General features: G+C 48.8%; 1 protein-coding gene across 1 annotated transcript in view; it reads left to right on the top strand.

Annotated features, from left to right (window-relative positions):
* Positions 1-845: 845 nt before the first annotated feature.
* Positions 846-22,728, top strand: part of DHRS12 (dehydrogenase/reductase 12) — a 33,842-nt gene continuing 11,959 nt past the window's right edge. The window contains 6 exon segments of the mRNA XM_042998324.1: positions 846-980; positions 1,212-1,592; positions 1,980-2,084; positions 5,660-5,768; positions 7,373-7,455; positions 13,863-13,955. Coding sequence (XP_042854258.1) covers positions 846-980; positions 1,212-1,592; positions 1,980-2,084; positions 5,660-5,768; positions 7,373-7,455; positions 13,863-13,955 — 906 coding nt within the window.

Here is a 22,728-nt window from a genome sequence, read left to right on the forward strand (position 1 = left end):
TCCCTTCGGATGAAACCAGGCATTTCGCTAGTCTCTTTACAAAAGTGTCTGATCATCACCGCCATCTCACGAGGTGAGCATATTCATTCCCATTCTACAAATCAGAGAACCAAGACTGAGTGGTCACGCAGCAAGCCCAGGACCACACGCCAGGGTAACAGCTGGGTTTTCGCCCATCCTTTTACTTCAAGGTGCTGCTGAGGCCCTCGATAGACTTTGTGGTTCAAAACAACTTCTCACCCACTCTGTGAGCCAAAAGCCTATTTCCTGAGGTGGTAGAGGGATTCAGGGCAGACAGATACCTTTTCTATCACTGCCACAAAGCAGAGTATACAAAGCAGAGTTGCGTAACTCTGGGACTCTAAAATATTCTCCCAGCCAAACCAGACCGGTATTGAAAGTCACACCAGGCTGGGTGGTTTTCCAGAATGCCACTTGCTTAAACTCCCTTTCATCACTCTGTCAGGAATAAGAGCAATGCAGTGGAACTTCACAGTCCTGTTCAGACGAACAAACTGTTCTGGAGAAACTTATTTCCAAAGTTATTCTGAAGTAAAACCACATCCGCTTGCTGGGGGTGGAGGGCAGTGATCCTATACCTTACATCCTAGGTAATGAGGCCATTAAACCAGCTGGTCTGTACATCTTATGTAAGAGTGGCTCAGTCTCTGGGCGAATTGGGTAACCCAGTACAGAATTTAACTGAGTGACCCACCCCTCAATTAGGGATGGAGGTCAGATATAGACTGGGATGTCTGATTCCTACACAACAGGGCCCAGGAGGAGGCTGGATGACTTCACTGGGATCTAGATTGGCACAGCAACCATGCTTTAACTTACACTGTATGTTTTCTGGGGTTTTGGGGGGTCCGGGGGAGGCTGATGGAGATTTGGAGGAGATCAAGGGGACCTCCTTGGCATTGCATGAAGTTGCTGAACTGGTGGCAAAAGTTCAGACTTCGAAGAGACTGACCTCTCCGGTGGGAGACACAGCCCTGCCTCTTGCCAGCTGTCACTGTGTTCATGTTACCAATCTGACTCCTTGCACCTGCTGGGGAAGGGGGTTCTATCTTGGCTAAATTACGCGGGGCATTTCATGAAACAAGATACGTAGGAACTTGGAAAATGCTGTGATAAAACTCATCGGATGGAGAAATCTTGTTAATATCATTACGCCTTATCTTTTTATTCCACATGATTTTCTGGGTAAGCAAATTCTACCAGCCATCTTTGCATCCCAGGCATACCCAGCAGACAGGTGTTCCCCAGATGACGCCCCAAGTGACGCCTGGTTTCAACCCCGAGTTGACCGTGTGACCCTGAGTGCCGCCCGCAGCAGGGCCCTCCCCCCCTCTCCCTGCCCTCTGAGGCTGGGGCTGAGTGGGCGCTCCGCACAAAGCCGTACAGAGAGGCAGGGCGGACCAGAAGACCCCGCCGCGTTCCCCGTGGAGAAGAGCCCGCGGCTTTTACATAACTGGAATGACGTAACCGCCGGCGGCTCCGGAGGGCGGGGACACCGGGAGCGCGGGCCCTACCACATCCGTCCACCGCAGCGCCGCGACGCTTGCCACAGGACTGCGCGAATACACCAAGTAAGACGGCCCGGGCGGCCGGGTGGGCGGGGCCGCTGGCAGTCACGTGGCCCGCCTCGGCGCGGGCGAGCGCGGACGCGCCCGCGACTCCGCGATCCCACCGGGCCGACTGAGTGACAGGGGCCCCCCCGCAGGCAGGCCGCCCGGCGGGCGGGGTCCAGCCCCGAGGGGCGGGGCTCTGCCGCGCCGGGGCCCGGATCCACTGACGTCAGGCGGCCCGCGCGCCCCGGAGTCCCCTGGGCGTCACCTTGGCGCCCTGCAGGGCGTGCTCGGGTAGCCACGCGGGGCTGCTTTCGGCCTCGGGCGGGGCGCGCCCTAAATCGCTGGTGAGGACTCCGGCTTAGAACTTTCCCGAGTCGTGTGTTTTTGCTCACCGATAAAACGCAGCTTGTGGACTGTGACCTCTCGCTCCTGCTGGAACTTTCCGAACGCCGGTTTCGGGGCGGGTGTCCGCTGTGCACCCAGTGTGAGTTTTGTGACCGGCGTTCGACGGTTTCACTGGCCTGGTGGTCACCCTCGCTGTACCCTAGCCGGCTCTCCACCTTGTGGTTTTAAGAGGCGGCCCGTTCCGGGGGACAGAGAGGTGGTTTTTATCTTAGAATTAGAGAAACGCGGTGGTTCTCAATCCTGGCCGAATAATAGGGCAAGAATCTAAAATACCAGCGTCAGGCCCTGCCCCTAGAGATTCCAGTTCGGTTGGCCTGCACTGGGGCCTAGACTGACATTTTATAAATATCCTCCAGGTGATTCTCATGCCGCCCAGTTATCTAAGGGACCTCCTCTTCTCCCTGCACTAGGGTTTTTATGAGTTCCTAAGGCAGGCCCGCAAATTTCCGTGTTCCAAGGGGAGGCAGCATGGTGCTGCTGACTTCTCTTCTCCCCCACACCCCATCCTTTTGGGAAAAGTGCATGTTTTTCTCAGGAGCCAGGGCTGCAGAGAGTGGTGGGAAGCCGAGCTGTCAGCCCAGCTCCACTGGATTTTGGCAAATACAGTGGCAACCTCTCTCTTTCAAATAGTGGCAGTGGCCACTATTCGCTGGGTCTTTCCATGTTACACAGCAGCCTGGAGAGCTTGGGTTAGCTTCTCGCCCTGGGAAAGCAGGCTTCTGAAAGTCTCTCCCCGAACTCTTACATGGGGGTGGGGGTGTACGGGGGAGGGAACGACAATTCCTAATATTTTCATCCCCATATGAGGGTCTGTAGTTTGGGTTTGTAATGCTTTTTCTTGGCACACCATGATTTTTACGAAGTTCCCCTATATTGCTCACCTATGCAACAGCATCAAGTCACTGTTCCCTAAACTTGCCTGAACCTGACAATTACCTGGGACAATTAAAAAGAAAACAAACCCTGACCCCTAAGCCCCTGACAGGTATAGATGAGGGCTACAATTTGCATATGCAAATTCCCTATTGGGTAAATTGGGGGAAACTGATGCCTGGGAGCTTGCCCCCTGGTGATTCCTATCTTCAGAGGTTCCGGAAACACAAGCACAGTGGTTGCTCAGCTTGAATCAGAATCACACGGAGGGCATGTGACCCTAGATGGCTGGGCCCCATTTTGAACCGTGGACTCAGTAGACAACGCATTTCTAACAGGTTCTCAGGTGATGCTGATGCCACCTGTCTGGGGAGCACCCTTTGAGCATCACTGGTTCAGTAGAAGGTGCCCCAGGTTGGGGTGTTGAAAGAATGGAAACCCTCCTTTGGCTTTATCACCTACCATTTTGTGACCTTAGGCAAGTCATTTATTTCTCTTCACACTGAAAAATAGGGACTGATATCAAGAGTTTGTGAGCAAAAAAATACTTCCCCAAAAAAGGGCAGGGGGATACAAAAAAAAAAAAAAAAAAAAAAAAACCCAGCCAAATCTCATTGTTCACAACAGATTGGCTGAGGACAGGATCCCGAGATGAAGTCAAAGAGCCAAGGCAAAGGACAGAAGGAGAGTGTGACAGGCCCAGCAGGCCAGCCTGGCCCCGCCCTCTTGGAAGGGCTCACAGCCTGGAGTTTGAGGAAGAGATTTAATCCACAGGAGCTGTCGTCAGCAAGCCTTAGTGTTTAATAGGATCAACATAATCTACCGGAGGCTAAGGTCTCCTCTAGGTGTCACAGAGGAAAGCCTCAGCTTCCTGCCCCTGGAGGAGGGGATCTTTGGGGCGGTTCCTGGTTTCCCCGTTTGTTCTCTGTGGCCTGCACTTCTTGCTCTCTTGTGGTTTGGGAAAGTCTCACTCGCTCCCCACCAGTACTTTCTCCTGGCTAGGACCCTTTAGCCTAGAAGAAGGCCCTTAGCCCCTTCTTGAGGAATCATTTGCTTCTGCAACAAAATCCTTTCATAGTGACCCTACCCCCCGCCCCCCGCCTGCCCGCCAACATTTATCAGAGAAAACAAATCTTACAGCTTTATCTTTGGTTATAGTTTAAAATGCTCTCAAAGTCCCTAATGATTTGGAGGGCTGGGATGGGGGTGGGGGCAAATGAGGAACTCAGTTTTGAACATGGAGAGTATTGATGTCATTATGAATAATAGTAACATAGCAACTGCTGTGTATTGAACTCTTAATTTATTCCAAGTGTGGTAAGAAAATGCCTTACATACATTATCTCATCCAGGCTGCCCAATAGTTAGCTTTTATAATCCCCTTTCTGCAGAAGAGGAGACAGGAGCCCAGAAAGGTTAAGTCAACACATGAGATCGCACAGCTATTAAGAAGGAGAGCTGTGATGGAAACCCAGGTTGTTTGATCCAAAGCCCTTATTACTGATAATTCTTTTTAGTTTCAAGTCAGCCTCGCAGGAAGCTTTGGAAGAGTCAGAAGTCTTGCTCACCCCACTGTGCCGCTAGCAGCAGAAGCAGTGGGAAGGGTGTTCTCTGAGCTGCCCTGGACATTCAAGTGAGTTACAGATGGTGGGAACGGGAACATCCTTCCTGGTCTTTTGGCTGTGAGACAAGGGGCCATGACTGCCCCTGTGGCAAGGACTTCCAAACCTAACCCAGGCTGATAAACATTCTTTGGCCTCCTCTCCAGTGTCCTGGCTTGTAGTTGGCAATTGTGCTATACCAGGGAGACCAGCTGTTGGCAGTCTGTGTGGAAACACCGTGTGGGGGAGGGCACAGGGCTTTGCGTAGAATCTTCAGGGGAAAGAGTCCCGTTCTCTGCTGCAGAGCAGGAGAAATCACTGGGCTCTTTGGGTGAGAGTTGCAAGCTCTGAGACCCCAGCCTGCCTGCGTGGGGGGAGGGCTCTGCCCTCAGGGCCTCCTCCTGCTAATCCCCCTCCGGCAAACCCTAGGAAAGCAAAGGTAGAAGAGGTGTCTCAAAAGGCAGAGAGAAACAGTTAAGGAACCCAGGGTTACTTTTATGCAGTGTGATCCCTTCGTGCAAATGAGGAAAAGCACCTCCTTTGCGCGCTTTGCTGCCATCTGCAAAGAAGTTGCTCTAACGCAGATACAAATCTCCCATCACTGTGATCTGGACGGTGCCCCCTAGAATTACGCAGCACACGCCCTGTAGCCCTGAAGGAGCCTTTGCTTTCTCCGAGGCGGTAGAGCTCAAATAACGACCTTCCTCTAGCTTCATTCTGTACTTGCAAATCTCCCCCACCTCACCCGTCCTTCTGTAGCTAAGTCGGGACACCTGTCCTGCCACACAACAGGCATGATGCTAATGGTCTCCTACGCTCCTCCTCTTTTCCCCTCAAAATTGGAAAAAGGGAAAATAATCCATCTATCAGAGGATTTTTTTTTTGTTTTTTGGAGGGGGGCACTTCTGGTCTCAGAGGCAGTCAGAGAAAGCTGATTTGGATGCCAGATTGTTAGAGTCTCCAAATATTTTTGAAAGTTCAGGAAGCCAGTGATGAGGAAATGTAAAGTCTGAGAGGGCAGCATTGTTCCTGAGACCAGGGAAGGAAACAGGGAGGCGAGGAAGGAAGGAGCTTTGTGATGTGCTAGAGAGAGCGATCATGCCCACCTCACAACTAGGCTTTCTCCCTGCAGGGGTTTCTTTTCCTGGCTCCTTATAGTCCTTCTTTCTCTGGGCTTGCCGCTTCCAGGAGTGGCTGTGAACTAAGGACTTTGTGCCTGAGGGCTTCGAGGTCCAAATTCCTGGAATAGCCTTCTGGGTCACTTGAGGGAACAGTGGCATTGGAAGAGCGACTGCTATTGAAATAGCCAAACGAGGTGAGCAGCCTGCTGTGTGTCCACTCGAGGTCAGCCTGTGGCCGCTCCACACTGGGGAAAGAGCCCGATGTCACAGGCAGGTCAGGAAGGGCCCAGCCAGCATGGCCAGGAGTTGACCGTGATCCGGTGGTAATCAGCTGCTGATTCTGAGATGGGCATTGAGCTTCCAGCTAGAGGTGGATAGAGCACGTGGCCGGCGGAGCCTGTCCTCAACTCTTAATTAATTCACAGGAGAGCTCGGGTCACAGCCACACATCATTAAGAGCAGTGAGGGGCTCCCAACCCTGGGCATCTGAATCACCAGTAGAACTGGGACCCACCTCATGTGTTGTCATTGAGCCTCTGTGGGGGGATGTAGGGAGGAGAGTGGGAGTCCACTGCAGTTTGGCTGTGGATCCTACTTAAGAATCAGTGCCCCCAGAATAACTGGAGAGTCCTTCCTGGGGTCCAGCCTCCAGGCTTAGAGCAGCTGGAGATGACCTCTTATTTCTCTTCCCTAACCTTGATTTTGTGAAAAGACTCTCTGGGTTCCCTGTCAATTTTTCCATCAGCTGAAGTCTTCCTCTGGGTAAACACCAGAATTTCCTGCACAAATTCAACTGCCCTGGGTCATGCAATGGCACTGTGGTGGCTAGAAAAGGCCACCGTGTCTATCCGGAGACTCTTCTCCAGAAAAACGGGTGCTCCAGCAGAAGTTGGAGAATAGGTTGGGGATTTATCACTTTTCAAGATGTTCAAAGATGGTTTTTTTTTTTTTTTCCCTCTAAAATCAAGTTAGGCAGTTTCCAGGGCAATATTATACCATTTGGGCTGTATTTCATTATCTACCCAGTCAGGGTGAGAAATAAGTGCGTCTCAGCAACTGGGAGATCCCTCGGAAGTGTTTGGGGAGAAGGAGAGAGGCTGGTTACGTGGTTAGCTGATAGCCTCCCGTGAAACAGACTCCATTTAATAAAGCGGGCTATTTTAAGTGAAGAAACCAGGCTCTGTAATGATCATTTTTTAACTGCCACAGCCGAGGAATTCCCCCTTTACACTTTGATTGATGATGGTATCGTCTTTGCTGGAATAGTCTAAGTGCCATTTATGGATTCACCCACTCAGTAAATATTAATCGAGTCCCTGCTACATGTTAGGCCAGTGCCTCTGAACTCGGGTTGAGCATTAGGCTCATTTGAGAGCTTTTAAAACATACCTAGGCCTAGACCCATCATCTGGAGCTTTAAGAACTCCCCAGGTGAGTCTAAAGTGCAGCCAGGTTGAGACCTGTGTGTCAGGTGCTATGGGAGATGCTAGGGACGCATCTGTGACCAAGACCCACACTTCTTATCCTTGATGTGTTCCGACCCCTGCAAAAATCAGGACCTTCTCCTGGGTGCCCCATCAGTCAGCCCATATAGGCAGGAGGTCGGGTTCCAGGATCACCTTCACTATTACACCTGCTGCCCTAACTGTGGGGACCATGCATCTAGATTTTCCAGAATAGTCTCAGTTTCAGGTATTCTTCCTGCGAGCCTGTATGTCTTAATTCATTTGGAAAAGCTGGTCTCCACGGCCATAAGCTGTCACTAGAACTCACAGATGGTTTCATTGAATTCCACCAGGTGGCACAGTTCACCCGGTGTGTCGAGATAGAGACCAGGAAGGAGGTGCCAAAGGTGAGATCATCAGGGAGAGCGGTAACCAGGTGAGCTGCTCTTTGCCCCTCCCGCTGAGGGTTTCTTGCATGCCGACCTTGTCGGCTGCTGCGGGGGCCGAACTGCTGCCCGCGCTCCCTGGCCTTGGCAGTGGCCTGTGTTGGTGCTTCTGCGTTGGAGGCAGCCCCCAACCCCCCTGGGAGCTGGAGCCGCGCTTGCTTTTCCATGGCTGGGTTTGACCCCACGCCCTGGGCTGCCCGTGAGGCAGCAGGCGGGGACCAGTCCCTGCTGCAGAGATGTTATACTGACTGTGACTCTCTTGGGATTTCCACCAGGGAAGGAGCCTGGGTCAGTGAGACACATCGAGGGGGACTCGGGCACCACAAGCCAAGCTGTGAACTGACCCAGTGGCTTTCCAATAAACAGGCAACAGTTAGCTCTTGACGAGAGCCACGTCCTCACGAGAGCTTTCAGAGCTGGCCCACATCTTGTGCTCTCCCCTTCCTAAAACAGTCAGAGCCAGGACCGGCTGCGTAATTTGCGGGGCACAGCGCAAAATGAGAATGTGGGCCCCCGTGTAAAAAGTATTAAACACTTCAAGACGGTGAAGGCAGACCCCCCCTGAAAGTGTGGGGCCCTTCCGAGGGTGGGGCTTGCGTACCTACACGGGCTAGACCCCGTGAAGCTGGCCCCCAGATGGAAAACCCGGGGAAAACCCACTGTAAAGAGAGCTTGGGCAGTGTTCTTCATTTCCCTCAACCTCAGTTTTCTCCTCTGAGAAATGGGGGTGATATCATTCTGTGTTTGAACATATGTTTGAGAGTGAATGCTATGTCAGGCTGCCTGCTAGGAGCTGGAGACAGAAAGGAGAAGACGGAAGGGGCCCCTCGCGTTCACTGAAGAATGTCCCTCTGTCCTCCCTTCCATTCTGCCGAAGTCTCCTCCTCTCTCCGGGGAACCCTCTGTTCCAGCGGGTGGGCCCGTGGGAAGGGACTGGGCGGGGACGCAGCACCCCCGGCCCCCTCAAGCTTGGACCTTGGCCAGAAGGAAAAAATGCCCCAATCTAGAACGGAGTATTTCGCATCTGCTCCTGAAGGCTGTTATTATTATTTCTTAAATAACGTTTTCAAAGCAAGCCCCGTTCTTTCTCTTCTCACCACGTGTCTGTGGTCTCTGGCCGTCAGATGCCGCACAGAGGCTCAGCGCTGGCGGCGAGCGTGAGGGTCTCTAAATCTTCTCTAATGCGTGAGTGCCGCCGCGATCTGGGGCTGCAGTTCTTGAGATTGAAAGCTGGCTGTCTGCCTGCTGATAACTTTCAGTTGTGCTGCTGCGGGACGCAACAAGAATACTAATAGGCCACAGGCGGGCCAGGGATTGCCTGGATTCCAGCCTGCTGTGGTTTGGGCTACATTTTTGACAGAGTGGATTGATACGGAAAAAGGTGACAGTATGGTTTTGTTTGTAATAGTGAGCCATCCTTAAATCCACCTCCACCACCGTTGGGAGCGTAGAGCTGGAAAGAGGGAGCAAACGTGTTTCCGGGGCTGGGGAGAGAGGCAGCCCGTTATTTACTGCCCCCGGCTCTCCCCGTGTACGTACCCAAGGTGGGGTCGGAGCTCACACAGTGGAGATTCCTTTTCTTGTGTTTGCAAGTGGCCTCCGGTGCAGAGAGCTCTGAGGGGCCGGGGCTGACAGGGCCTGTCCGCTCATCCCCGTGGCGTGGTGTCCTGTCCCTGACTCAGTGTACCCCCCCCCAGGCTCTGCCAGGGAACAGCCGCTCCTCCCCCTTTATGAAAGAGAGAGCTCCATAGCTTCATCTGGTCTAGCGCATGCAGCCCCCACACAAACGTGGGGCGTGGGAAGGCGCCGGGCTCGGATCGGAGTCTGGTTGTGCGCTCGCTAGCCCTGTGAGCTTGGGCAGTGTTCTTCGCTTCCCTGAACTCCAGTGTCCTCAACTGAAAAGTAGGAGTGATATTACTCTATATTTGATCATATGCTTGAGTGTGAACCCTATGTCGGGCAGTGTGCTGGGAGCTGGGGAGAGGACAGAGTCTGACGCAGTGCCTCACGGTCTTGGAAGGGATGATGTGGTTGACAAGCAGTTGCAGGAAGCGTGGGAGTCCACCCCGGGCCTGCCGGCTCAGCTCCGCAGCACAGAGGGGGCAGGTGGGGAGTAGATGCGTGGACACCCCACCCCCCCCACCCCCCCCCGCCGAGTACGTGTTTCTCCCGCCTTCACATCAGCCAGCTGCTGGCCGGGTTTGGCCATTGAGGGAGATCGGTGGGTGGGAAGAAGGGAGAAGCAGGACATTCGACTTCCCTGGCAACGGCCGGACCTGCTCTGAGGTTCTTCCTTTTGGTGGCGAGCCTGGCTCAGGCCACACCACCTCCTGTGTTCCTCCAGCCTAGGCTAGTTCCTGCTCTTCGTCATCCCTTGGCTGTTGGCCAGTCCCAGCTGAGCCCTCACCTTCCTCCTCTGGGGGCCAGTCCCTTCATTCAACTCCCTCTGTTGAAAGAGGTTTCTGGGGACGCCTGGGTGGCTCAGTCGGTTGAGCCTCCGACTTCGGCTCAGCTCATGATCTCATGGTTCGTGAGTTCGAGCCCACATCAGGCTCTCTGCTGTCAGTGCAGAGGCCGCTTTGGATCCTCAGTTCCCCCGCCCCTCTCTCTCTTCCCCTCTCTCACTAGTGCTCTCTCTCTCTCTCTCTCAAAAATAAATAAAACATTAAAAAGAGAGAAAGTTTTCTGTTAGGCGAATGTGACGTTGTGTGTGCCATGACATGGGCAGTGCAGGGTGTCATCGAGCATGTAGCTCTCAGTCAGCAGGAGACTATTGCATTATCCGTAGTTTTCGTACTAATGCTGTTACCACTCCCAACCTTACGTTCTCTGCCCCAAGGTACCCACTTCTCTTTAACCGAGGCATAGGCCTGTGGAGCAGTGAGAGTATGGAGGGAGTGGTCCCGGCTGCATGTTGGGTGCAGGGGTCCCTTGAGCAGGAAGGCTTGAGCGTGTGCACCGCAGGCCAGCTGGGTCAGGTGACTGTGGGCACCAGGAAGGTGCAAGGTCGTGTTCACATCAGTGGCCTGTACACACTGGCTTGGTCCCGTCAGACACGTGGACGGCAAAGAAGTCAACATCCTGCCATGGTGCTCTTGCTGGAGGGAACGAATGCTTACTGACACAAAGTCCCTGCCCGCCAGCCCGCTGTTTCTGGCACAATGTCTCCAATGGGCCTGGGGGAGGGAATCAGAGTGGACCTTCCTTCCTCAGCTTCTCGTTGCACTTCATTACCATCTTGCTGTCTGTCTTTGATCTGGCATGATCTCCTTGGGCAACATTTTTTAAAAATCTTAGAATAGTCTAATATTTTAGAATAATTTTACATGCACAGGAAAGTTGTACAACTAGTACAGAGTTCCCACTTACCCCGCATCCAGTTTCCCCTTCGTTAACATTTATTACATTTGTTACAACCGGTGGACCAATATGGGTACTTTATTATTAACCGAAGTCCACATGCTATTCAGTTTTCCCTCGTTCTCGCCTGCTGTCCCGTTTCTGTTCTCAGATCCCATCCAGGACCACATTGCATTTGGTCATTGTGCCTCCTTAGTCTCCTCTTGGCTGGGATGGTTTCTCAGACTCTCCTAGTTTGTGATGAGCCTGAAGGTTTTGAGAAGTACAGGTCAGGGATTTTGTATACTGTCCCTCAATCAGGATTTGTCTGATGTTTTTCTCATGATTAGACTGCAGTTACAGGTTTTGAGGAGAAAGATTACAGAGGTGCGGTGTCGGGGCAACATTTTAACTCCTGCCACATTCCTGATGTGGCCAGAAGGTGCTGTAAATGTGCCTTATGTCTTGTGGGGATCGACCCCAACAATATGTGGACACTAAGAGGTAAAACGGGGGTTTCTACTCTCCAGATCTCCCAGGTCAATGTGGAATTTCAACCTTTTGAGAATTATTGGTTTAGCTTCCTGCCTACCCGACGTGAATATTAACTGGCACCTCATTCCTATGCGGTGATTTCTACTGAGGGCACATTCGTGCACTGTTTCCCATTTGCTCATCAGACTCACGCTCTCACATGGGTAGAGGGGTTCCTGTGATGTCGTCTCATGACTCCTAGGCCATGGAACATGGTGACTCATCAGCAGAAAGGATCCAGTTGGCTTTTGTTCAACTTCAACAACCACACTTGTATCCCGAGGTTTAAAGAGTTAGCACAGCAGTGCCCAGTGGCTCCCAGGGCCAGCCGAGACACATATAGATCAGCAGATTGGTGGGTTTTGCGCACTTGTGTCTGTTCCTAGCTCCTTCTGCTGGTCACAGCAGACTCCTGGCCTTCCCTTCTGGGTGCTTTCTGGCCTTCTATTTTCTCCCAGAGGGAGACAGATGACTTCCTTCCATCTTTTCATGATGCTTTATTTCAGCGGGCCCCATGGCTGATTTATCTAGGACAGTGATTCTGTCTTCCGTGCTGTTACCTCCGTCCGGTGCTGGGATGCCCCAGGTGCCTCCAGGAAGCTCAAGGAGGTTGTGGAATGTTCAAAGTGGAATTGATTTTCGTTCACTTGAATTTTGTTGTTTTTTTGAACCTGGATTTTGTATGAGTGTTACTTGGCACTGTTGGGTAGGAGGGAGTTTTAGGGTGGTTGTGGGGAGGACCTCAAAAGAAAGGACTGTCTATAGACTTAGTTTGTAGTCATTGGAGTGGGGGTGCTCACAGCCCATCCAGGAAGGAGTCAGCAGGCAGCCTGTGTCCACTGTGGCTGAGCAAGTGCCTTCACAGCCTTTTTTATTTTTTATGTTTATTTTTTATTAGAGAGAGAGAGCAGGGGACGGGCAAAGAGAGAGAGAGAGAGAGAGAGAGAGAGAGAGAATCCCAAGAAGACTCCATGCTCTGCAGGAGCATGGTGCAGGGCTTGATCCCACGACCCTGGGATCATGACCTGAGCCAAAATCGAGTCGGACACTCATCCAACTGAGCCACCCAGACACCCCCACAGCCTTTTTCAAAGAGCAGAGTCCTGTACAGACCATGCTTTTCCTAGCCTTTGAAAGCAGAGGAATATTCAGCTGTGTCAGACTTGAGCTGAATATGATAGTTAAGCTGACTATAGACCTTCTGAGGCATGAAAATGTAGGATTGTTTCCATCTTCTCATTTTCCGAGACTGTCTCAGAGAGTGAGAAAACGATATGTTTTCAGATCGGTAGAAAGAAATTCTGACTATGGTCTTGGGTTCTATGGCTTAATTAATGGGGAAATTGAGGCAAGGCACCGAACCCTGCTTTATGAAAGGAATTGTGGCTGCTGCTCAGTATCTCACCTGTCAGTTCAGTTGTCAGGTCTCTGAAGCAGCAGGAGTCTCTGCCTTGAGCTGGTGATAAGTCACAGATGCCTTCCGGGGCTCGGACAGCATGTCCTTGCATTCACTGGATACTCAGAATATAAGCTTGATTCCTGTGCTGGGCACAGAGAAGGGGCTGAGCAGCCCACATACATGAATCATTTATGTGTGTGGCTGCGTGTACCCCCACGAGGGAAGGGGTGATTCAACGTGTCTCCTCCATCGAGAAGTCCTGAGTCTACTGGGGGAGGGAGCTGTGTCCAGCAATGGCTATAGCACAACGTGGAAATTGACAAACATCATAAACAAGGACAGAGTAACAAAGGAAGTTGTCGTCTTATAGTTATGATGTACCTCGGATATTGTCATAAGAGCAAAACATTGACAAAAAACTCCTAAATGATTGGCAGGAGGAAACTATAACACATCCATGCCAAAGTATGTTATGTAGCCATTAAAAGAAATAAGACAGATTTATATGTAACAAAAAAATCTCCAAACCTTAAATGAGAAAGAAGGATGCAGAGCAAGGCACAGTCTGATCCTGTTTGTATGGAAGGGGGCATATATTTATAATATGTGTATCGTGCTTAATATATATAATATATTTATTTAAAAAAATTTTTAATGTTTATTTTTTGAGAGAGAGAGAGAGAGAGAGACAGAGTGCAAGTGGGGGGAGGGAAGGGGCAGAGAGAGAGGGAGACAGAATCTGAAGCAGGCTCCAGGTTCTGATCTGTCAGCACAGAGCCTAATGCAGGGCTTGAACTCACAAGCCACAAGATCATGGCCTGAGCCTAAGGTGGACATTTAACCGACTGAGCCACCCAGGTGCCCCTAATATACATAGTCTATATTATGCTTTAAACGTAGGTATATAACTACTATACATGCTTAAAATATTTCTGGATGATTAATAAGAAACCGTGAGCAACGGTTTACTTTCAAGGAGTCAGACTGTTACTTTCCGTTTTGTATTATTCCAAACTATTTTATTTTAAAACCATGTACATGTATTTTGAATTAAAAAATGCTAGTTTCTATCTTTTTTTTAAAAAAAAGCTTTACAACTTTTTGTTTGTTTGTGTTCTGGTTTAGAACATCTTTCTGCACCTCGTGGCCTTGTCTAATTCCAAGAAAATATGGGAATTTATTGAAAATTTCAAGCAGGAAAAGAAACTCAACATTCTGGTAAGTTTTATAAACATAAGTAGAGGATAAATTTCGTGTGTGTACATTTTTGGTCTACGTGGGTATGGAGTGATGTGTGTGTTTGTGGGTCTTTGTGACGACGTCTTAGTGAGAATCCTTTATGGTGAGGCTTATTCGTGCAATCAGTTTACTCACTGGCTTCAAGGGGAGTGGGAGGATGGGGATATTCCATTTTTCATAAAATGACGATGCGTATATCTGCATTCCTGAGCTCTGTAGATTTGGGGATGGGTGTATTAAAATTAGAGGTTCTTGGAAAAATAAAAACAAAAAGTTTAGTCCAAAAGAATGCCTGCTACAGGGACGCCTGACTGGCTCAGTCGGTTAAGTGTCTGACTTTGCCTCAGGTTATGATCTCACAGCTCATGAGTATGAGCCCTGTGTCGGGCTCTGTGCTGACAGCTCAGAGCCTGGAGCCCGCTTCGGATCCTGTGTCTCCCTCTCTCTCTCCTTCCCTGCTCATGCTCGCTCTCTCTCTCTCTCTAAAGTAAATAAACAATAAAAAAAAAAAATTAAGAATGCCTGCTACCAACAAGCAAACCTTTTAGTAGCACAGTGTGGGATTCCACAGAGAGCCAGGAGGACTCAGGTGGGATGGTATGTGTCTGTTCTCTGTTCCTCCCAGATGCTCTGCGTTGAGCTGAGCTGCTTTTCTATCCAAACAGTTTCTAACGTGCTCCAAAACGCCCTTTTGGGCCAAGCTCTGGTCTTGTGCTGTCCAATATGGCTATAGAGCATTGGAAATGCAGGTAGTCCAAATTGAAATATGCTGTAAGTGTAAAAATGAGCCCATTTCAAAGACTTGGTCTGAAAAAAAAAAAAGCAAACCATCTCATTAATATTTTTATATTGGTTACATGTTGAAATAATACTACTTTGGAGATATTGAGTAAATAAAATATATTATTAACATGTACCTGTTTCTTCTTACCTTTTTAATGTGGCTGCTTTTGAGAAAACTTCAATTCCATATTTCTGTTGGACAGCTCTGGTCTAGATGCAATCCCAGAGCACCTCACTGAGGATTCGGTTGCCCAGCCAACCCCTTGTAACTGGAGATCTCTGCACAGTTCTGTGGCTGAGCTTTCTGCACTAGTGGCATTTTCCTGGAAGGGGTTTGACATGAAGGGACAGTTGAGCAGGACTGTGGTCGTCACTTGGATGTGGGACTATTGGTGGCCATGGGGGTGTGGAGTTTGGAAACAGGTCTTCTGGCCCTGCTTGCCTGTATTTTGAGATGGGAATGTAATTTCTAGATCAATAGTGCAGGTTGCATGGTCAATAAGAGAGAGCTCATTGAAGATGGACTTGAAAAAACGCTTTGCTCCCTGTGCTCTGGGAGAGTATGAGCAGTTTTCTTAGCAAAATAAGCAGAGACCTAGATAACACCATAGAAGGATCAGAAAAATATCGGCCAGCTTTTTGTGTTCTTGGTCCTAAGCACGATTGTATTTTCCTCTTTCGCTGCATTAAATTTTCTTCATAAGACACTCTTTAAAAAATGCTTTTCTCGTGTTTTTTTATAATATGTGTTAGTGCCAGAAATACTTAGCATTGTTAAAGCATTTTTTCTAGGAAGCTCAAGGCTCATTATAGATGTTATTTTGGCAAGAAGTGCTGGTTCATCCCCCGTGGAATGTGCAAAGGGAACTTCTAGCCAGGGCTGAGGAAGGTGCAACCATGAGACGAGAGGACAGATCAGAAAGGGCATTCAGTTAGAATGCAGGACATCTGGATCCTGGTCCCTGATCTGTTATAACAGGCTCACTCATTTGATGCCAGCCCAGTGGTTCTCAGAGTAGGGTTCCTGGACTGGCAGGATTAGTATCACTAGAGGAACTTGGTAGAAATGCATTTTCTTGGGCCTCACCCCCAGATCGACTGAAACCAAAACTCAGGGGTGGACCCAAGCAGTCTGTGTTTTAACAGGCTCTCCAGATGATCCTGATGTACATTATCATTTCAGAACCAATGTACCAGCCTTTTAACTTCTTTGGATTTTCTCCTTCTTGAACCAAGGAGTCTGCAGTAAATTATCTTGGTGTCTTTCAGTTTGGAGATGCCATGAATATAAGCTTCTCTCCTGTATCCACTTCCTCACTATAATTTAAGCTTTTAATGAGGCATTTAAAAAAATTTTTTTTAATATTTATTTATTTTTGAGAGAGAGAGCAGCGCACATGAGAAGGGGAGAAGCAGAGAGAGAGAGTAAGGCACAGAATCCAAAGCAGGCTCCAGGCTCTGAGCTGTCAGCACAGAGCCTGATGATGTAGGGCTCAAACCCCCAAACTACGAGATCGTGACCTGAGCCGAAGTTGATCGCTTAACTGTCTGCGCCACCCAGGCAGCCCAGGTTTTTAATGAGGCATTTTAATTAAATCTTGTCCTAAGTCACAAAGATGGCTGGCAGGGCTTGTCTGGTTGTTGGGGTCGTTGAGGATATCCATTAAATAGCAACCCTCTTCCCACTCAAGAACTGAACAAGTTGAGGAGACAGTGGAATAATAACTGAAAGCCAGCATATATATCACTGCTGTTTCCAAACAAGGCTAGTTGTAGGGCGTGGTGCGGTGTGAGAGCCAAATGGGTTTCCTACTATCGCGCCCAGGAAGGAGACCCACTTCCCTTGTCACAGCTGGCTGGCCTAGGACAGACTCTACCTTCTCCTGCCCAGGAAGAGGAGAAAGTGGGGAGCAGAGCTGAGCATGCCCAGTTTGTTGCTCCCAAGTGTACTAAATTGATTATTGATAATGGCTCTGCCTATCCTGGGCAGAGGGAAGAGGGGGCTGAGGGAGGGCAGAATCACCACCCTCTCTCCATGAGGAAGGAAATGGTGGGAGTCGGGAAGGACCTTTCTCCCCAGTGGTGAGGCTCCTTTTTTTTTTTTTTTTTTTAAACCAATACCTAGAAGCTTGTCATAAAATGGTGTGGAGTTTAGTACAAAATATTCTCTTTGATTTTGTTCCAAATGTAGTATCTTTGCCCGAAGTACCAAACCCAAATGTGGGGTCATGTGGGTTTTGCCTTATAACTTTATAGGGTGGCAAAGATGCCCGGAGAGCCACAGCTGGCCTCCGGGGGGCTGCTCAGCAGGACCAGCTTTATGATTTGTGGGGCCCAGTGACAAACAAAAATATGGCACCCATACTCAAAAATTAGGAATTGCAGTACACTGTCAACAGAGCATGAACCAAACGGGGAGGCCCTTCAAAGGTCAGGGGCCTGTGAGACCACACGGAAGAAGTCAGCGCTGCTGCTTACCCACCCTCCGTCCAACAGAATTCTGCAGAATCGTGCCGGGTATTGGGGAGTATTGTCCATGCATAGTCATTTAACCCTGGTGACCATCCTGTGACAGAGGTATTCTTACCTCTACATCCCAGATAAAGAAACAGGCCGACAGAGGTTGAATTGCTTGCCAGAGGTCAAGTGGGGGAGCCAGAATTTGAACCCAGGCCTGTCTGCTTCCGCAGCCCATGAACAGGATGCAGTTCTGCCCCCAGAAGCTTTTTCCCCCTGTATTACGGTGAAGTAGGTGCTAAGGGAGCACAGGGAGGGAGGTGAGCAGCCCTGCCAGGGAGACGACGGGCGGGCTAGGGCATCGCTTGGCGGGGAGCTGGGAATCTGCATTCACAGAGCGTGCAGCCGGGTGGCACAGTCTAAGGGGACTGCCTTTTTGATTGTACAGCTGGTTCTGTTGTACTTTTGTATGGATCCGGTCTGCTTCTGAGGACCTTGATATCTCTTCATTTTCATTTCCTCTTTGTGTTGAAACATCTTATTGATCTTCCCAGCCTCTCTGAGACGCATAATAATTCTCGGGCTTTGATATGTATTCATCGTCTCCAGAGTGGAAGACAGGGTACAGTATGCAAAGCAGCATGTTAAGGACAGAGGGGGCAGCTTCATGTGTCTGTGGCCACAGATGAGGAGATACAGAGAGGTTAAAATACTGTCATTCTGAACAGGTCCAGAGCCAAAGGGACAACCCAGACCTCTGTCTGAGTCCTAGGAAATTGCTGGCTGCCTCGCTAATAGGAAACATGTTTTCCTGGCCCAATTATGTAACGTGGGATGGGTTGTTTTCTCTGATTCTGTTGGGCCTCTAGAAACGTTTCCAATCCCCAGCCAAACACCGGTAGGTTCCTGACACTCTGAGGACAGGACAGCACCAGTCCTTGCAGAATTTATCACCAGATCCTGACGATTTGGAAGCTGGAGGGCTGTCAGAGCCCATGCCTGCAGGTGGCCGTTTGTGGAGACATCACAGTGTATGAATTTGATTAAGTACGGAAAGAACTCTCCTTAACCTTCTGTGAGGGTAGGTGGGGCGTGGGGAGATCTTCATAGTTTGCCCTTTGGTGGGACAAAATGAGCTACTCTGGGTAGATTTGTGGGCGGATGGACCGGGGAGGCAAAGTGGTCTCATGAGACAGGTTCTGTTTGGTTGTTCTTCTCGCCCCTGTGTTTTGGGTGTTCTCACATCCTATGCTCTTTGCCTGTTAGCATGCAGTGGCATTAAGCGTCCATTGGAGTGAAGACAGATGGGAGGGGAGGGGAGGCCGTGCTAAGTGCTCTGCTGGCAGCCCGCCACAGCCTGAGCGTTAGCGCATTAAACCCACCACATCTTAACCTTGCTCATGCCGCAGGACACAGGACGAGGACACTGACTCTACCTCCTCCAGGACAGCTGCGTCATCAACTAACTGACTGTAATAAACAGGCAGTGGTGCCTTAGCTCTCTGGCAGAAGGTGGGGGAGTTCAGCGTAGGTCATTCTGGAAGGACATATGTTGCTGTACAGTTAAGTGTTCTGTCACTTGACATTCGGTGATCTGGAGCTCTCTGCTCACTGGCATATCCCCACATGCAGTGGATACTGCTGTTTAAGGCAGGGACTCAAAGTCCAGAAACACCTCAATAATAATAATAACAATAACAATAATAATAATAATAATAATGGCACACATTCTTGGGTCACCTCACTCAATCCTCGTAACAAGTGTATGGATTTTCGAGACGAGGAAACGGAGAGTCAGAAGTACTCTGAAACCACAGTCTGTGACTTACCTTACTAAACAAAGGACAACTAAATTATAGTTGGTGCATTTTTAGTATAGGGTTGTATCTGTCAGTTATTGCTACATAACAAACAATTCCAAAATCTCCGAGACCTACAAAACAAGCATGTACTTTTTGCTGACTCTTCTGCAGGTCTACTGGGCTAATCTCAGCTGGGTTTAGCAGCGTGTCTCAAAGCAGCAGGTGAGATCTGGAGTATGTCCCAAATGTCTCACATCATCCTAGGCTGAACAGGATTTGTTCCCATGGTGATAGCAGAGGTCCAAGTATGCAAGCACTTTCAAGCCCCTGCCGGATTCACATCTGCTAGTATCCAGTTGGCTGATGCAAGTCACTTCATAGAGCCCCAAACCAGAAGTCAGGGAGCATACTCCTCCATGGAGGTGGGGAAGAGAAGGTGAATTATTGTTGACAATATTCTTCCACAAGGCCTGTTTTGTTACATTCTAATTCTTTGGAAATAGGTGATCTGAGTTTGATGTGGTAACTATTTATTAACCAAAATACTTAATGAACAAAATACTTTATTTGTTCAGTAAACATTCAGAGATCACCTGCTATATAGCAGACACTGTGGTCAGTGATGAGGACTCAGGAATTGAAGGGGCTCCTGGTCTAGTGGGGGAATTAGACATGTAAACAATTTCAGTAGCCATACAGTAAGTTCTCTTTTCATCCATGAAGCGAGCTAGGGTGCAAAGCAAAGAGGAAAGCAAAGAACAGCACTGCCAGGGGAGAATGTTTCCTTAGACACCGCATGTGTTTGGTACCAGGCATTTTTACTTGTCAATAATCTTTACCCTGAGTTTTACCCATGCACCATTTTGCTTCAAAGACCTCCTTCCAGCTCACAGATCTTCAAGCCTCCCAGAGAGGCACAGAATCTGGGAGATAATAAGTACTCTAGACATGTCAGCTAGCATTGTTTTAATATCCAAACCCTTTAACCTGGAATTAAAGTCCTCTGTTGTCATACCCCACCTACCTGCCCAAAAATATTTCCTATTTTTTTCCCACATGGATCCTCTACGAGTCAGCCCATTAATTTTGGAAAATGCCACTAACAGTTTTATGTCTCCAAGCCTTCATCCCTGTTGTCCCTCTGCCTGGAATGTCCTCCTCCTGGTTAACTTTTGCTTCTCTGTGACTCAACTGGGCACAAACCCCAGCACAGAGCTTAGTCAGGTGCTCCACCTCTTGGCTTCCATAGTGCCTTCTGGGAACCTGTTGCATGACAGGAATCGCCTGTTGACAGGTTGGTTCTTGCGCAGAGCAGAAATCCTTGAGGGCAGACACTGCCTGGCCGTTAGGAGGCGCTCGGTCTGTGTTGGCCGAACCATAGTCCAGGTCCTCCAGCCCTTTGTGCACAATGTACAGACCTGTCCACGCCTCATGTTCCCATTCTGTAAAATGCGGATAGTGATGCTTTTGCAGGCTAGAGGTGAGGATTAAAGAGAGAATTGTAAATTACTTGCCCAAGAGAAATTACTCACGTGCACACAAAAACAGGCACATGAATGTTTAAGCAGCTTTATTTTTATTCATAATCACCCCAAACTGGAAACAACCCAGATGTCCTTCAGCTGGTGCATAGATAAAGTGGGGGGGGGGGGACTTCCACACAATGGAATGCTATTCAACAATAAAAAGGAACAAAATACTGATGTATGCAACAATGTGGATGAATCTTGAATGAACTGGCAAAAGTCAAGCCAGACTCAAAAGGATACATACTTGTATGATTTATGTGACATTCTGGAAAAGGTGAGCCATAGGGACAGAGAACGCATCAATGGCTACAGGGTGGTTGGGGTGGGTGGGGGACGACTATGAGGGAATATTTGGCTGAAGGAACTGTTCTGAATCTAACGCAGTTACTCAACCCTATGCATTTACAAAAATTCAGAACTGTGCACGCGCGCGCGCACACACACACACACACACACAGATGCAGAGTTTTACCATATGTAAAAAAAATTTAAACGTACAGTTGGCCCTTGGGCAACGCAGGTTCAAACTGTACTGGTCCACTTATGTGTGGATGTTTTTCAATAACTCCAATATAGGACTGTAAATATACTTTTTCTTCCTTATGATTTTCTTAATAATATTTTTATACCTTAATTTATTACAAGAATACAGTGTATAATACATATACAAAATATGCATTAATTGACTGTTCCAAATTATCAGTAAGGCTTCCAGTCAACAGCAGGCCAACAGTAGTTCAGTTTGGGGGGAGTCAAATTATACCTGGATTTTTGACTGCATGGTGGGGGTCAGTGCCCCTGATACTGCATTGTTCAAGGGTCAACTGTGTGTGTGTGTGTGTGTGTGTGTGTGTGTATTTGTATATATGAAAGAAAAAAGAAAGAAAAGCATTGTAACTCTCAGCACATGTCTGGCAGGTAGTGAGTCCATTTCTTAGAAGCAGATGATTTATTACGGTTGTTTCTTGGTGCCTTTTTTTAGTAATCAATGAGCTCCTAGAAGGGGGGCTTTATTTTCTTCAGCTTTGAGCCCGGGTCACCCAGCACACCCAGAACACACAGTAGCCGGTGTTCAGAAGCATCATCGGTGAGGAATAAATGCAGAAACACCTCCCATGCTGTGCTGTGCGGAGACCAGGGAGGTCCCTTCCTGGTCTGCCTGCTCCAAGGACATTGGGGTACACGACAGCTGGTAAAGGAGAAAATGGCCACCTTTCAGTCCAGGAGAACACCTTGACCCCAAATTTTGTGTTTCCCGAGAGCCCATGTGGTTCTGGGAAAAACGGGGTGGGGACAGTAGTCACAAACAATGAGCAGCCAGCCCCAGTGCCTCCCTGGGGTTCCTGTTGTTCCTCCATCATCATCACTGTCCTAGAATTGTCTCTGCACTGCCTTTCCCCTAAGAAGCCAATGAAAGGGAAGGGGACAGGAGGATGGAGAAGGAGAGGGCCACCATCCGGCTACAATGGAGTCTGGACCCCAAAGTGCCCAGATTCTTCTGATCTCTCTAAAAAATCAAATTAATGGATGCAAGAGTAACATCCAGGCCCCAGCAAGGCCAGTGTGGGCCTCAGCATCATTCCACATTCTGGACCATCCCTAGTTACCTCCTTTATTCTCCCCATCTCCCCTCCCTCTAAACATCTGTCTCCTTTCTTTCATTCCTTTAGGCCATATTCCTTTAGGGGTCCAGCTCACAGCTAAGCAAACCGAGGGATCTGTGCTCATCTTAGTAGGTGCTGCCTTCAGACTTTATGTGTAGAGGGAGGGGGAGGGGAGGAGGCATTTATTCAAGATCACCTTTTTTTTTCCGTAATCTTAAAACAGATGAGTATTCATTTAGAAAATAGGGAAATAAAAATATGCAAGAGTAACAGAAAACTCTCCTGTAATTCCATCATTAAGCTATAGCCACTGTTAACATTTTTGGTCTATTTCTCTAAGCCTTTTTCTATGCTTGTCCCCTGCTCTCCCCTTGGAACCACGTGATATGTATCATTCTGAGTCCTAGGTTTTTCCACTTAACCACTGTATTTTAAGTGTTTTCTCATGTCATTTAATATCCTTTAAAGTGTCACTTCTATTCAGAATATATTCTATTGTATGAATGTTTCATGATTTATTTAATTAACCCCCTCGTATGGGATATTTAGCTTGCTTCCAATTTCTCACTATTGAAAA

The sequence above is a fragment of the Panthera tigris genome, chromosome A1, assembly GCF_018350195.1.
Source record: "Panthera tigris isolate Pti1 chromosome A1, P.tigris_Pti1_mat1.1, whole genome shotgun sequence".
NCBI classification, from domain to species: domain Eukaryota; kingdom Metazoa; phylum Chordata; class Mammalia; order Carnivora; family Felidae; genus Panthera; species Panthera tigris.